This window comes from Cervus canadensis, chromosome 8 (genome assembly GCF_019320065.1).
Source record: "Cervus canadensis isolate Bull #8, Minnesota chromosome 8, ASM1932006v1, whole genome shotgun sequence".
Lineage (NCBI taxonomy): Eukaryota > Metazoa > Chordata > Mammalia > Artiodactyla > Cervidae > Cervus > Cervus canadensis.
Genome location: NC_057393.1, coordinates 84,509,089 through 84,523,154, shown reverse-complemented (window position 1 = coordinate 84,523,154; position 14,066 = coordinate 84,509,089). Strand labels below are relative to the sequence as shown.

The window sequence follows — 14,066 nt, the reverse complement described above, 5'->3', positions numbered from 1 at the left end:
AGAACCCAGGTCACCTGCATTGCAGATGGTCTCCTGCATTGCCGGCAGATTCTTTACCAACTGAGCCGCCAGGGAAAGCTTATTCCTTGCACCCACCCTAATACTGAGACCCTGGTGGTGTGGTTAGGAAAGACTTTCTGGAGGAAGTAACCAACCCCCTTACAGATGAATAGGATTTGGCCAGCTGTCCAACAGTAAGGGGTGGAAAGGGTTTCCTTGGCAACAGTAGTTAAGAGGTGTTAACATTCATTAACACCTCTTAAGGGACAAGTCAGTGAGGTGAGCAAGGGTAGGAGTTTGGACTTTATCCTCAGAACAATGGGGCAAGCGAGAAAGGGAAAGGAGAGAGTAACTAGAAAAGGAGCCTGGCACCAAAGGCAACCTGATGAAGCACCTGAAACATGTGAGCAGGGTGCAAGCACTCAATAATTGGTTGGAAAAGCAGGGCTGGTCTATGTTCCACCGGTGCGGGGCCAGGAGGGGAGGACGCCGTTTTAATGAAAGAGAACACACGGTTAGGAACAAAGTCGACTCTTAACTTGAGATGAAAAAATAAATCACAAGATATTACTGGAGTCTTGGAGATACCGGTCTCTTCCTTCTGTTTACCGAAATCGCTTGCCTAGGGCAGCGGCTTCCGGAGGGCAGCTTGGCGAGCGCTCTCTCCCACGGCACTCTACAACTCCAGCACCCCTAAGGTGATGCTACAGAGCCCCCCTGGGGATGTAAACTGAGTCATGGCCTTCGAGGAGCGACTCCTCTGCCACGGCAAACCAGAGCGCTTGTCTGTCCGATGCGCAAGACCGCGGGTTGCATCGGAATCAGAGGCGATCACCCCCACTCTGAGGTCCGGGGGGCTCCCTCCGGTGCCCCAGCTGCTTTCCCGGGAGGTGAGAGGTGAGCATCCCCACCCCGCCGCGGGAGCCCCGTGTGGGGCGCTCCCTGTGGATCTCCGGGAGGAAACAGCCCTGCTTACCACCGAGAGCAGGCGGCAGTCATAGGGACCATTCTTTTCCTCACTCGGCGTATACAAACCTGACCTCACAAACACAAAGCCTGTCTTTGGCATTTCTGGATTTAGAAGTAAACATCACTCCAGCATGAAAAAGGAAAAACGGCAGTCACTTCATCGCCACAGAGTCGTAAAGTTTTATTTTGAAAGTTAAAAAGAAATTTTTTGGTAACGTTTGTCGTTGTTGAAATAAAATAACTTCTTGTTGCAAAGCAACAAGTAACCATCAGCGGAGAGCGCGAAGCGCGGGGATCTGCGCGGTGGGCGACGCTGCAGCGGGTGGTTCTGGGGGGCTACAGGCGGGCGGCGCGCGCGGGGGCCGCGGGGGCGCGCCGAGCAGGAGGGGCGCGGAGCGCGCGGGGCGGGGGGCGGGGCTCCGGGGGCCTGGCGGCCGGGCAGGGGGCGGGGCGGGCGGGGGGCGCGGCGCGGGGGCGGTGCTCGAGGGGGCGCGCGGGGCAGAGCCGGGGCGCGCGGGGCCGGCGGGCGCGCGGGGGCGGCGGGCGCGGCGCTGCCAATCGCAGACAAAGGCCGCCCCAGTGAATCATGTGGTGCCGGGGGAGGAAGTGCGGCTTGTTTTCTTTCCTCCAGTCGCCGGGCTCCGGGTGGAGCGCGATGCGCGGAGACCCCCGCGGGGGTGGCGGCGGCGGCTGCGAGCCCAGATGAAGCCGGAGCGCCCGGGTCGCGCCGCAGCGCCCCTGGCCCGATGGAGGCCCAGCCGTGGGACCCCGTCCGTAACGACTCGCTGCCGCCCACGCTGACCCCGGCCGTGCCCCCCTACGTGAAGCTCGGCCTCACCATCGTCTACACCGTGTTCTACTCGCTGCTCTTCGTGTTCATCTACGTGCAGCTCTGGCTGGTGCTGCGCTACCGCCACAAGCGGCTCAGCTACCAGAGCGTCTTCCTCTTCCTCTGCCTCTTCTGGGCCTCCCTGCGGACCGTGCTCTTCTCCTTCTACTTCAGAGACTTCGTGGCGGCCAACGCGCTCAGCCCCTTCGTCTTCTGGCTGCTCTACTGCTTCCCCGTGTGCCTCCAGTTCTTCACCCTTACGCTGATGAACTTGTATTTCACGCAGGTGAGTCGCGGGAGGCCGCCCCCGCCGGCGGAGACACCTGGCGGGCGCTCACCTGGCGGGGGCGGTGGCAGCCGCGGGAGCGGGTCACAGAGCCCCGGGGCCAAGTGTGTGTGTGTGTGGCGGGGGGGAAGCATTGATTCTGGGGCGGTCCGAGCCCTGTCCTACCTGCAGGCCTTTGTCCCAGGTAACGCCGTCTCATTCCCGAAGGCGGAGAAGGGGAAGGGAAAGGAGAGCGAGGGCTGGCGGCCACCCGTCATCCTCTGCCCGCAGGTCGGCAGCACTCAGCGCGCGGGGCGCGCCAGCATCTCCATGCACACATCAGACTCGGTACTGATGGGAGATGTGCCCACCAAGGAGACTGGCACTCCAGTTTCCCCTCTGTCCCCTCTTCCCAAAGCATCTGACCACCAGCCTGGAAAAATCGCTGCCACCTTGGCCTCCAGATTGGGGCCAGACGCTGGCATTTTTTGAGGACAGAGTGGGACTGCCCTGATTTGGATGGGATGTTTGGGGCCTCCAGCATAGGAGCCCTGCTGAAGGGCAGCCTGCTCACTCATTCCACGGGATTGCTACACAGCCGTCGGGGTAGCACCCAGCTCCCGAGCTGATGCCTCAAGAGCTCAGGGTTGCCCTGAGCTCATCAGAGAGGCCCCGAGAAAGAGCCGTAAGTTTCCTGGCGCCCTTTTATAGGCACTGGGGAGTCTTTTTATGAGCAGATTGTTAATAAGTTAATGGGAGAACGTGCGAATTGACTTGGCCGCTGTGACGCTTAAGTACAATAATTGGAAGTGTCTTGCAAAGAGCATGTTAAATATTGTATGAAGGTGTAATAGTACAATACTGTCATCGGCATCATCATCTCTGCTTCCAATTAGCTTTCCAAGCACTAAAATTTCCATTTTCACTAGGACCCTGTCCAGGGAGAAGGCCAGTGATGTCACCTGGTAAGGGGAGTTTAAGAACTGTCGCTTGGCTAGACGCTTTGTGCCAGCAAGCATTACATTCCTTTTAATAGTGTCCTTATTTATTAAAAGAAAATGCTGTTGGGGCTTCACCTTCCAATGCAGGGGGTGCAGGTTTGATCCCTGGTTGGGGAGCTAAGATTCCACATGCCTTGCAGCCAAAAATCCAAAACATAAAACAGAAGCAGTATTGTAACAAATTCAATAAAAACTTCAAAAGTGGTCCACATTCAAAAAAATCTTGAAAAAAAATGCTGTTGTTGGAAAAAAGAAAAAAAAAAAAAAGGAAGAAAAGGTAGAATAAGAATTACTCTGGTGTAATGGGAGCCCCTGAATGACAATCTGGAGGCAACACTTTTGGCTAAAAACTAGCATAAGTAGCTATTGTAATTTTATCAAAAGGGATCTATAGATAAAGCAGTCTCCTCCGTCCAGTGTATCAACATATTTTCCAGTCCACAAGTCATGTATGCCATCTGTCCAAATACAGCTTTTAAATACAAAAACCAGTTCAGGCAGTCAGCTACAGTACAGACACTCTGACTCTTTTTTCTTTTTTTTGGATCCAAAGCAGGTGATTCCAGGAAGATTCAGGTATGTTGATGTTCCTTCAAGAACTGTGACAGAGGTCTGATTGCATGTTGTGATCAGGTCCCCTTTTGAGAAGAAAAAAGGACAGTTTAGAGCACGGCCATGGCTGTCTGGTAGTCACATGCAAATTTTGCCCTCAGAGCTGGATTAGGCGCAGAGCCACACATTTTCTGCACCATCTGCTGGTTGGCGAGTAAATGCTGAGTGAGGGAAAGAGTGACCAGGCCGACAGCCTCGCAAGCCGAGAGGCCACAAGCCACCGCCCTGGCTTCTTGATGACTCCCAGGTCTTGTTTTCTTTGTCTCTCCAGGGTGGCTGGCAGGAGGAGGTGGTACCGACTGCTGGCATCACAGACACCCTGGCAGACGAGCTGTTCCCTGGCTTCCTGGCAAACAGTCTGATCCTTCCAGGGAGCTGTAAATGGGTCGCCCTTTGACTCCCAGCTCCAGCATCCCTCTCCCCCTGCCCCTTCCCCATGCCTTCTGTTAGGTCAGGTTCTTCAACCACTGGAATGGCCAGGGAGCATTAAGGATTACTGCGGCCTGAGCCCCCTCTCAGAGCAAGTAAATCAAGTTTTGGAGGGTGGGGGATAGTGGCTAACAATGAAGAATCCTGTGCTGTGTGCTAGGCACGATTCTGAGCGGTCTTATTTATTCTTCCCAACTACCCTCTGAAGGAACGGTGGGTGATGTCCCCATTTTCAGAGAAGGGCCAGGGAGGTTATATATGACTCCCTCAGGGTCACATGGCCAGTGAGCCCTAGAGCCAGGAATCACAGCCACGTCCGTGACATCAGAGTGCCAGGCTTATCCTTCATGGTACAGTATTTGAAACCTCTTACAGTGGGAAAGCATACCCTGCTCTGAATGTCACATTGTGTCCTCTGGGAGCTTGGCATCCAATTGAGGAGATGCCGAGTGTACATCCAACACAGCTGAGTAATAAAAGTCAAGGGATTTAGGGGAGAGTATATTTCAGTTCCGAAGACTGCAGGAGATTGCTCTCTCCAGCTCCTGGTAGGACCGGTTCAGTCGTTAGCAGGCCCTGCGTCTGTGTGTCTGGCTCCGAGTGTCTGTGCTCTCCTTGAAGCCCCAGGCACTGAGTTGTTTCCAGCTCTGGGCCCTGCTGGGTCCAGCAGACTCCTGCTCTAGGAGTTTGCAGGGCCGAGGCTGGAGTGGAGGCATTTACTCCAGAATCTGTTCTTCTAGCTCAGTGCTCATTTGCTTTTTAAAGGGGGCTTAGAAGGGGCAGGACCCTGAGGCCTGAGGTAAACAGGAGTCTCTGTGCATGAGGTGTGGTAGGTCCTCTGCCCACAGGCTGTACAATAGAGGCACCAGGGCCAAGGCCGCCAGCTTCTGGGCCAGTGAAGTCCCCTGCGAGGCAGGTCTGTCTGTAGAACTGGGTCTGAGGGTCCTGGCAGCTCAGTGACACCTGGGTGGGTATGTCCCCCAGTTGTCCCCCCTTAGAATTTTGGGCTTGGACCTCCGACTCCTGGGGTTCCTGGGTGTGAAGGAGTGTGGCGGGCTCAGCTTCCCCCTGGTACAGCCTCATCTTGAGCCCTGAGACAGATTCCTGCCATTACAGGCCAGTTTGAGGAAGGAAAAGAAGAGAACCCTCCTGTGGGAAAGAGGTGGTTTGACTAACGGACAGTGACGCAGGAGTCAGAACCTGCTATGCCTTAAGACTGTGGGTGCGAGGTTTCAGGGGTTTTCCTGTGGGTGTCTGAGGCTCTTGCTGGGGGCCAGGGAGTCATGGTGGGGGTTAGATCTCATGGTGGGTGTCTAGGGGTCATGGTGGGGGTTGGAATTCATGGTGGGAGTCTGGGGTCATGTTGGGTGTTGGAGCTCATGGTGGGAGTCTGGGGGTCAAGGTGGGGGTTGGAACTCATGGTGTAGGCCTAGGGGTCATGATGGGTGTTGCATCTCATTGTGGGATCCTAGGGGTCATGGTGGAGGTTAGAGTTCACGGTGAGGGCTTGGGACTGTGGTGGACCAGGGAGTCATGGTGGGCTTGCAAAGACCTGTGAATCAGGGGCCGGAGCCTAAGGAGCCAGCCCTCCTTGGGCTCTCTGGGCAGAGCTGGATTACTCACCTGCTGTAGGACAAGGGTGGCCCTAGTGCCCGCCCTCCGGGTTGGAGCAGGTAAAAGGAGGTGTGTTGGCGCTGCATCCCTCATCCTCTCCTCTCCCTCAGTTGAGATGCTCTGTCTGCAGCTTTTAATAGCCAGAGCCCAGACTCTGGCCAAACTGCAGTCCTGAAGGTCAGGCCCCAGCACTGGCTCGGCCCTTCATTACCCACTGTGTCACTGAAATGACTTTTCCCTCCAACCTGCAACTTTCATGTTTGTCGAATGGCAGTGACACTGGGCCTTTCCTTGGAAAGAGGTTGGAAGTCATTGGTTCCTCATGGCTGCAGCTCCTGACCCCAAGAGCTGACGGGCCTGGGAGGTCCAGAAGCCCCACCTTCATTCTGCACACAGCCAACCGAGGCCTCAAGGATCCTGGTGACTTGTCCAGGGTCCCCGGCTAGGCACGCAGAGCCAGGAAGAGTGCCTGCTGGACACAACAACCCCCCCCCCCACCTCCCCCGGCCCCTTAAAATGCATCCTGGTCCTTATCTCTGTTGACAGGAAACAAGGAGGCATCTGAAAATCTAATCCGGGGACCCTGTCTTTACCTCCACCAGGCCAAGGGAGGAGGCGGTGGTGACCTCAGGCCTAAGTGGATCTCGCTGTGGTTCTTGGCAGTCCATTTCATCAAGAACATTTACTGAATCTGTTGTGTGCCAGGCCCTCATCTAGGAGTTGTGAAGAGGGAAGCTTCTAGGCCTCTTGGTGATTATGAAGGAGTAAGAAGCTTAGGCACACACAGGGCAGGCGTTTGTTGGTCCCAAGGACTTTATTTCAGAACTGGGCCCACGCAGTCACACGCAGGGAATCCTCACGTCTGCACCACACTGTGGCTTCCTGGCCCCCGCACCGGCTCCTTGTGGCCACTCAGTGGGCTCACAGCCGCCAGAGCTGTGTGTGTGGCATGTGTGTGTACACACGCACAGGTTCGTGAGACGTTTTCCTTATTAGTGGTCAGTCTACCATTTACCACCAGCAGCCCCCAGGAAGTCAACTCCTAATTTTACTGCTAAAAATCCCCCACCCCCAAAAAGCAGCCTTCTACTTTTACAGCCCAGTCTCCCCGGATCTTTCCTCGAAGCCCTCACCCTTTGTTCTCTCTCCCCTGACTCTTGGCTGCTTCTGTGTATTAGGGCAGCAGCATCAGGGGAACCAAATTTCACGCCTTCAGCACTTGTGGGAAAAGTTAGCCTCCTCTCAGCATATCTGAGGGGCTTCCCCAGTGGCTCAGCGGGTAAAGAATCCGCCTGCAATGCAGGAGACACAGGGGATGCAAGTTCGATCCTTGGGTCAGGAAGATCCCTTGGAGAAGGAAATGGCAACCCTCTCCAGTATTCTTGCCTGAAAATCTCATGGACTGAGGAGCCTGGCGGGCTCCGATCCAAAGCGTTGCAGAGAGTCGGACATGCCTGAGAGATTAAACACACACACAGAGGCGGACGTGACTGAGAGCCTGAGTTTGGGGCCCCCAAACCCTCACACCTGTAGGGTTTTGCTGCATCCTTTTGCCTTCCTGACTTTCCCGCGGTCAAACAAGCAGGAACTAGCAGGTGGGCAGAAAGAGAACACCATCCTAAGGCTCTTGGTTGCTCAGGTGGGTTGTGCTGGCATGTCCAACGTGCCCTCCCCACCGGAGGCCTGTGCCATACCCCATTCTCCCGTCCCCAGAGCCATCAGCTCGGAGGTGCGGGGTGAAGCACCGAGGGGCAGGATGATCGGAGAGCCGCGTTGATGAAATTGACAGCCCCTCATCTGAATGACATCCCTCAGTCTTAGGTTTTTGAGAACGACATAGTATGTGATCCCAAATCCGCTGTCATCCCCCGATTTCTGATTGTCTTGCAGCTCCAGGGAGAGGAGAGAAGCCTCTTGGTTGTGGGTCTGACGGGTCGATTTTCTCCGGATGGATGGGCTCCGCACACAGTGCTGACCATCCCTGGCATGTATGCGCCCCTGGAGGTCTACAGCGGCTTGTAAATATTTCACTTTTGATTTCTCCCATGGCTGAAGTTTAGAGTCTGTTAATCTCTGAGGACAGATGACCCCGTGGTTTTACTCTTAGTGGCTCGTTTCCTTAAACTTGGGTGTGGAAAGCACAGGAAAGGAAGTTGTGATGGTGTCCACATCAGTATTTTAGGCCTTGTAGGTACACATGGTCTCTGTTGTGTAATTTTTTTTTTAAGACATCTCTTTAAAAAGATTTTAAAAAAATGCTGTTCTAGGCTCATAGGCCCTAGGATAACAGATTGCAGGCTGGACTCGGTCCTTGGGACAAACTTCGGACAAGTCGAATGTGTGTGGCCTCGCTGTTTTGGGGGCAGGTCCTTCAGGCACTTTAGAAACAAGCCATAACAGGCTGTGGCTTCTCATCTCCTGGTTACAGAGTGTTGTTTCCTCAGCGAACACATCAGTCACCTGTGTGCAGGTGTCCGGGATCAGAGACAGCTGGATTTGTGCCCTGAGGGGCCGCAGACTGTAGGGGAAGACAGACACAAACAGAGCCGCATGCCACCCACGGCACCCAGAGAGGGTCCTCTCCCCGCCTGCCCAGCCGGGGGAGACATAGGTGAGGGGCCTTGGGCTGGACGTCTTATGATGTCCTCCGCTCCCCGCCTTCTAATGACAGACCCACCAATCAAGCTACATAGTGTGTTAAACACAGGGTAAATGTCTACATGGGCTGAAATCAGCTCCCTGGCCTATGCCTTGCCTCATAGGCCCTCCCCCGGCTTCCCAGACCTAAAAGATGCCAGAGGTCGCGCTGCCCATCAGGTGATGTGACGGTCCATGGTGGTGTGTGACCAGCAGTGGACAGGGAGGCGCGTGAGCTGAATGGGAGCCTGGCTGGCCCCTGAACCCCCATCCTGAGTCATGCAGTCTGCGGACATGAATTTGGAGATTTGTTTCATTCACTTGACAAGTGGATTGGGGTGGCATTCCTGTGCGTAAAATTAACCCTTCTAATATGTACGACTTAGCGTGGCCCATTTTTGTGCAATGGTCACTTCTGTCCAGTTCCAGAATGTTTTTGTCACTCCAGAAACAGCCTCTGTGCTCATTCAGCAGTCAGTCCACTTTTCTCACTCACCCCAGCCCCATCCGCCTGCTATGGATGTGCACGCGTGCGTGCATGCTAAGTCGCTTCAGTTGTGTTCGACTCTGTGGCCCCGTGGACTGTAGCCCGCCAGGCTTCTCTGTCCATGGGATTCTCCAGGCAAGAATCCTGGGGTGGGTTGCCATGCCCTCCTCCAGGGGATCTTCCTGAATCGGGGGTCAAACCTGAGTCTCTTACGTCTCCCGCATTGGCAGGCAGGATCTTTGCCACTAGCGCCTCCTGGGAGGCCCCCTGTTCTGGATACTTCACATCCAGAACACACACCAAGTGGCCTTTCGTGTCTGGCTTCTCTCACTTAGCACGATGTTTTCAGAGTTCATCCGCCTTATAGTGTGGGTCACTGGCTTCTTGCTTTTCAGGGCTGGATGGTATGCTGCCGTAAGCATCTTCCACAGGTGACTTAAGTGCTGATCCTTGGAGGGACACTTACCACATTCTTCTGAGGCCTGTTATTCCCTGCAGGCTGTGCAGACCGGGTGATGGTCACATGTGGTTCCCGCCTTCAGGGGACTTGGCGTTGAGTGGGGAGAACAGGCCACATAAGTTCTGTCTCTCTGGTGCCAGCGGCCCCTGTGACTCAGTGACAGTCCTCACGGTGGTGACACCGTGAGTGAGATGTTTCCGAGGAAAGGTTGGGGCCTTGATTCACTCCATCATCTCTGTAATTCTGCCTGCAGGACACATGCTTGACAAAGAACAGGTGGCTTTGCTACTTGTTGTCATGTTTAGTCACTAAGTCATGTCTGACTCTTCTGCAGCCCTGTGGACTGTGGCCCGCCAGGCTCCTCTCTCCATGGGGTTTCCCAGACAGGAATCCTGGAGTGGGTTGCCATGTCCTTCTCCAGGGGATCTTCCCAACCTGGGGATCAAACCAGCGTGTGCACTGGCGCTGGGGAAGCCCCTTGCTACTATTAGTGTAAGTCAGATCCTTTTACCCTCCTTTGTTCACGGCAGCTTCCTGGGATCCAGGCCACCACCAGGGATGCAAAGGTGGGAGGGCTGGCCCTGACTCTCGGGGCCCCTGTGAATGGTGTCAACCCTCCCATAACACACTGCTCTTTGCAGGGTTGGTGGCACTCGTTGCTTCCTCTTGAATTGTCCCTACTTGGGTTGGGATGTTCTCAGTTCCCTTCCTTGCTTCTTTTTTTAATTTTTATTTTCAAATTTTTTTGGCCGTGCCACATGGCATGTGGGATCTTGGTTCCCCAACCAGGGTTTGAACCCACACGCCCCTGCATTGGAAGCACAGAGTCTTAACCACTGGACCACCAGAGAAGTTCCCCTTTATTGCTTCTGATGGGATGTGAGTTTGTCCCCCTCCGCCCTGGTTGCTGTCATGTGTGTCCCTGCCTGGTGTCCCAAAGTGAGTTGGGGACAGCCTAGCTGCAGACCTGTGTCTCGCTCCCATGAGCAATTTCTGTCAGCACATTCCTTCTCTTGGAGGGGGTCCCCCTGGCAGTTCTCTGGGCAGGATACTGGAGCATCCTCTGACCCTAAATCTGCTTGGCTCCTACAATGGAACACTGCCGACTGGGGCAGCTTCAACACCAGATATTTCTTTTCTTTTTCTTCCTTTTTTTTTTTTTTATCATCAATCCATTGCTTTCTTTTTTAATTTTTATTTTATATCAGAGTACAGCTGATTTACAATGTCATGTCAGTTTCAGGTCTACAGCACAGTGTTTCAGTTACACATATACATGTATCTATTCTTCTTCACGTTCTTTTCCCATTTAAGTTATTACAGAATGTTGAATAGAGTTCCCTGTGCTATGCAGTAGGTCCTTGTTAGTTTCCTGTTTTATTTATAGTGGTATGTGTATGTTAATCCCAAACTCCACTAATTTCTCTCTCTCCTCCCAGTCTTTCCCCTTGGGTAACCATAAGTTTGTTTTCTAAATCAGTGAGTCTGTTTCCATTTTGTAAATAAGTTCTTTTGTATCTCTTTTTAACTTAAATTCCACATATAAGTGATGTCATATATTTGTCTTTATCTGTCTGACTCAGTGTGATCATCTCTAGGCCCATCCATGTTGCTGCAAATGGCATTATTTCATTCTTTTTTATGATTGAGTAGTACTCTATTGTATATACATACCACATCTTCTTTATCCATTCATTTGTCGATGGACATTTAGGTTACTTCCATGTCTTGGCGATGGGGTATGTGTATCTTTTTTTAATTGTTTTTTTTTTCCAGATATATGCCCAGGAATGGGATTGCTGGGTCATATGCTAGCTCTGTTTTTAGTTTTTAAGGAAGCTCCATACTGTTTACCATAGTGGCTGCACCCACTTACATTCCCAGCAGCAGTGTAGGGGCATTCCCTTTTCTCCACCCTCTCTCAGCATTTATTGTTTGTAGACTTTTTGATAGTCGTCCAAGGACGGGGTGTCAGCAGGGTCAGGTTCTAGCAACGGCCTCTTCCTGCCTGTGGACAGCTGACCTCTCATCATGTCCTCACGTGGTGGAGAGCAGAGAGGGGGCTCCTTGAGTTCCTTTTGATAAGCGCACAAATCCCACCTGTGAAGGCTCCATTCGTGTGACCTCAGTGCTCAGAGCCCTCACCTCCTAACACCATCACCGTGGGGGTTAGGATTTCAACTTGTGAATTAACTGGGGATGCAAAGTTCAAAATAAATACCACCCTGCTCCCAGGAAGGACAAGAGAATTCTCAGAATTCTCCTTCCTTCTGAGGCAGAAAGTTATTTTCTGCAGGAAAAAAAATACACTTGAGGCTTCTTCACTGTTAACCTGTTTCGTAGTTATACATCATTTGCTTCGAGGATCGGGGTCCAGTGGTGAGACAGCACAAGGCTGCTGTGGCCACACCAGAACCTTCTTCCTAGAGCCGTGGGGTCTGGCTGGCTGGTAACGCATGTAGGCTTCCGGGTGGAGAAATGTATCCCACCCTGCAATGATGCGTCACCGTATTTAAGCACATTTAGAACAATTATGGGCAGAGCCCTGGCTGGTAAACTGTGAGCTGGGATGGTGGCAGGAGCAATTCAGAAACATATAAGCATGATGGTACCTTGCGTGGCCACAGCCCTTCCCATTTATGAGTCCAGGGAGGGAGATGTGTGCCAGGAAGGCTCGTGGGTCTTGTTCCGTCTCCACCCGCACCAGTGAGGGGACCCGGGGAAGCCCTAGGGGTGGCTGGCCCCACATCCCTTCCCTCCTCCGCACCAGTTTGGGCCCATCCCCAGTTGAAGCAAGACTGCCAGTCCCTGTGGGGCTGCCCTCTTGAGAAGTTTGCGTCACAGTTTGAAAAGCAGAAGTCACCGTGATGAACTCTAGTTCTGACCCCCTTATCTTACGGGAAGCACTGAGGCCCGGGAAGGTAGAGAGAGTTTCTCAGGGACGAGAAGAAAAGCAGGCTTAGGGAATTCCTGGAAGTCCAGTGGTTAGGACTCAGGGTTTTCACTGCTGAGAGCCCAGGTTCAGTCCTTGGTTGGGGAACTGAGATGCAGTAAGCCAAGTGCAACCAGCAACAAAAATGGCAAGTTCATGGCAGTCTGGCCAGCTCCACACCTGGACACAGATGTTCGGGTGGCAAGAGAGGCCACTGGAAAAAGCAGGGCAACTGAAGGGCAGATTTGGTGCTGTGTTAGGTGACTTTGAGGCTGTTTGGACAAGCGTACCCTTCAAGGCCTTGAGATGGTCACCAGCCCTCATGGGTGGTGCCTGCGGGCCTGACTTGGCCACTGTGGAGCCATGAACTTGCAGGGCTGCCTGGAGGGTGTTGCGCAGGTAGACGGAGCCACGGTTCAGTTGATGGGGACAGGGAGGCTCTGGTGAGCTGCTGGGGCAGGGCTGGAGGAGAGAGGAGCTTGGCTGAACCACTGGGAACTAGAGGAGAGGCGCTTTCAGGAAGGGAGGGGTCAGGTGGAGATGCCCTTCTCCACTGAGACCTCGTCCCTTCATCATTTATGACAGGGCCCTCAGAGAAGTGGGGGCTAGGTATGAGGCTGAGTTCCTGCCTGCTTGGGGCTCCCAGGCTGACTTTGGGGGTAGGGTGCAAATGTGCATGAACCTAAGGAGGGCTATCGGGTGCTGGCTCAGCTGGACAGGACAGGACTGGGCGGGAAAGCTCTCAGGAGGGCGGATGAAGGCTGAGGATGTTCCCAGGGAGTTCTGGGCTTTACTGAGGTTCAGAGAAGAGGCAGCGTCATTGTTGATCCCAAGATCACATGTGAAACATGCATTCTCAGTCGTGGCTGACTGTCTGTGACCCCATGGACTGTAGCCCTCCAGGCTCCTCTGTCCACAGGATTCTTCAGGAAGAATACTGGAGTGGGTTGCCATTTCCTCCTCCAGGGCATCTTCCCGGCCCAGAGATCAAACCCCTGTCTCCTGCATTGGCACGTGAGGTCTTTACCACTGAGCCCCCTGAGAAGCCCCTCGCATGTGAAAGCAGCTCGCCTAAGGGGGCTCTGTGTCCCAGTGGTCAGTCTGAGACTGGGCAGTGAGCAGGACTCGCTCCTTGAGCCCTGCACTTGCCAAGTTCAAAGGCAGGAGGTGACAGGGTGAAGACCTGCCCTTGGGAGCTAGTCGGCTCCCTGGGGGCTGTCACACCCAGCCAGGTGGGGACACAGACCATGCCTTGGCTCCTGGCTGCTGCACCCAGAATGTCATGATGTGGACAGCATACACCTTTTTCTATCATGGGGTTCCATGGCTTAAAATTTTTTTTTTTAATTTTATTGATTTACAGTTTTGTTTTAGTTGTTGGTAGGAATGCAAACTGGTACAGCCACTATGAAGAACAGTGTGGAGAGTCCGTAAAAAACTGGGACTAGAACTGCCATGTGACCCAGCAATCCCAACGCTGGGCATACACCCCAAGAAAATTAGAATTGAAAGAGACACATGTACCCCAGTGTTCATTGTAACACTATTTACAATAGCTAAGACATGGAAGCAACCTAGATGTCCATTGGCAGATGAATGGATAAGGAAGTTGTGGTACATATATACAATGGAATATTACTTGGCTATAAAAAGGAATGCATTTGAGTCAGTTCTAATGAGGTGGATGAACCTGATGCCATTATACAGAGTGAAGTAAGTCAGAAAGAGAAAGAAAAATACTGTATATTAACACATATATATAGAATTTAGAAAGACAGTACCGACGATCCTACATGAAGGGTAGCAAAGGAGACACAGACATAAAGAGCAG

The 14,066-nt window shown here is 53.2% G+C and overlaps 1 protein-coding gene across 1 annotated transcript in view; it reads left to right on the top strand.

Moving 5' to 3' along the window:
- The first annotated feature begins 1,504 nt into the window (after window positions 1-1,504).
- GPR137B (G protein-coupled receptor 137B) overlaps window positions 1,505-14,066 on the top strand; it is a 55,490-nt gene continuing 42,928 nt past the window's right edge. The window contains 2 exon segments of the mRNA XM_043477032.1: window positions 1,505-1,687; window positions 1,690-2,084. Of these exon segments, the coding sequence (XP_043332967.1) occupies window positions 1,672-1,687; window positions 1,690-2,084 (411 nt within the window). The 5' untranslated portion in view covers window positions 1,505-1,671.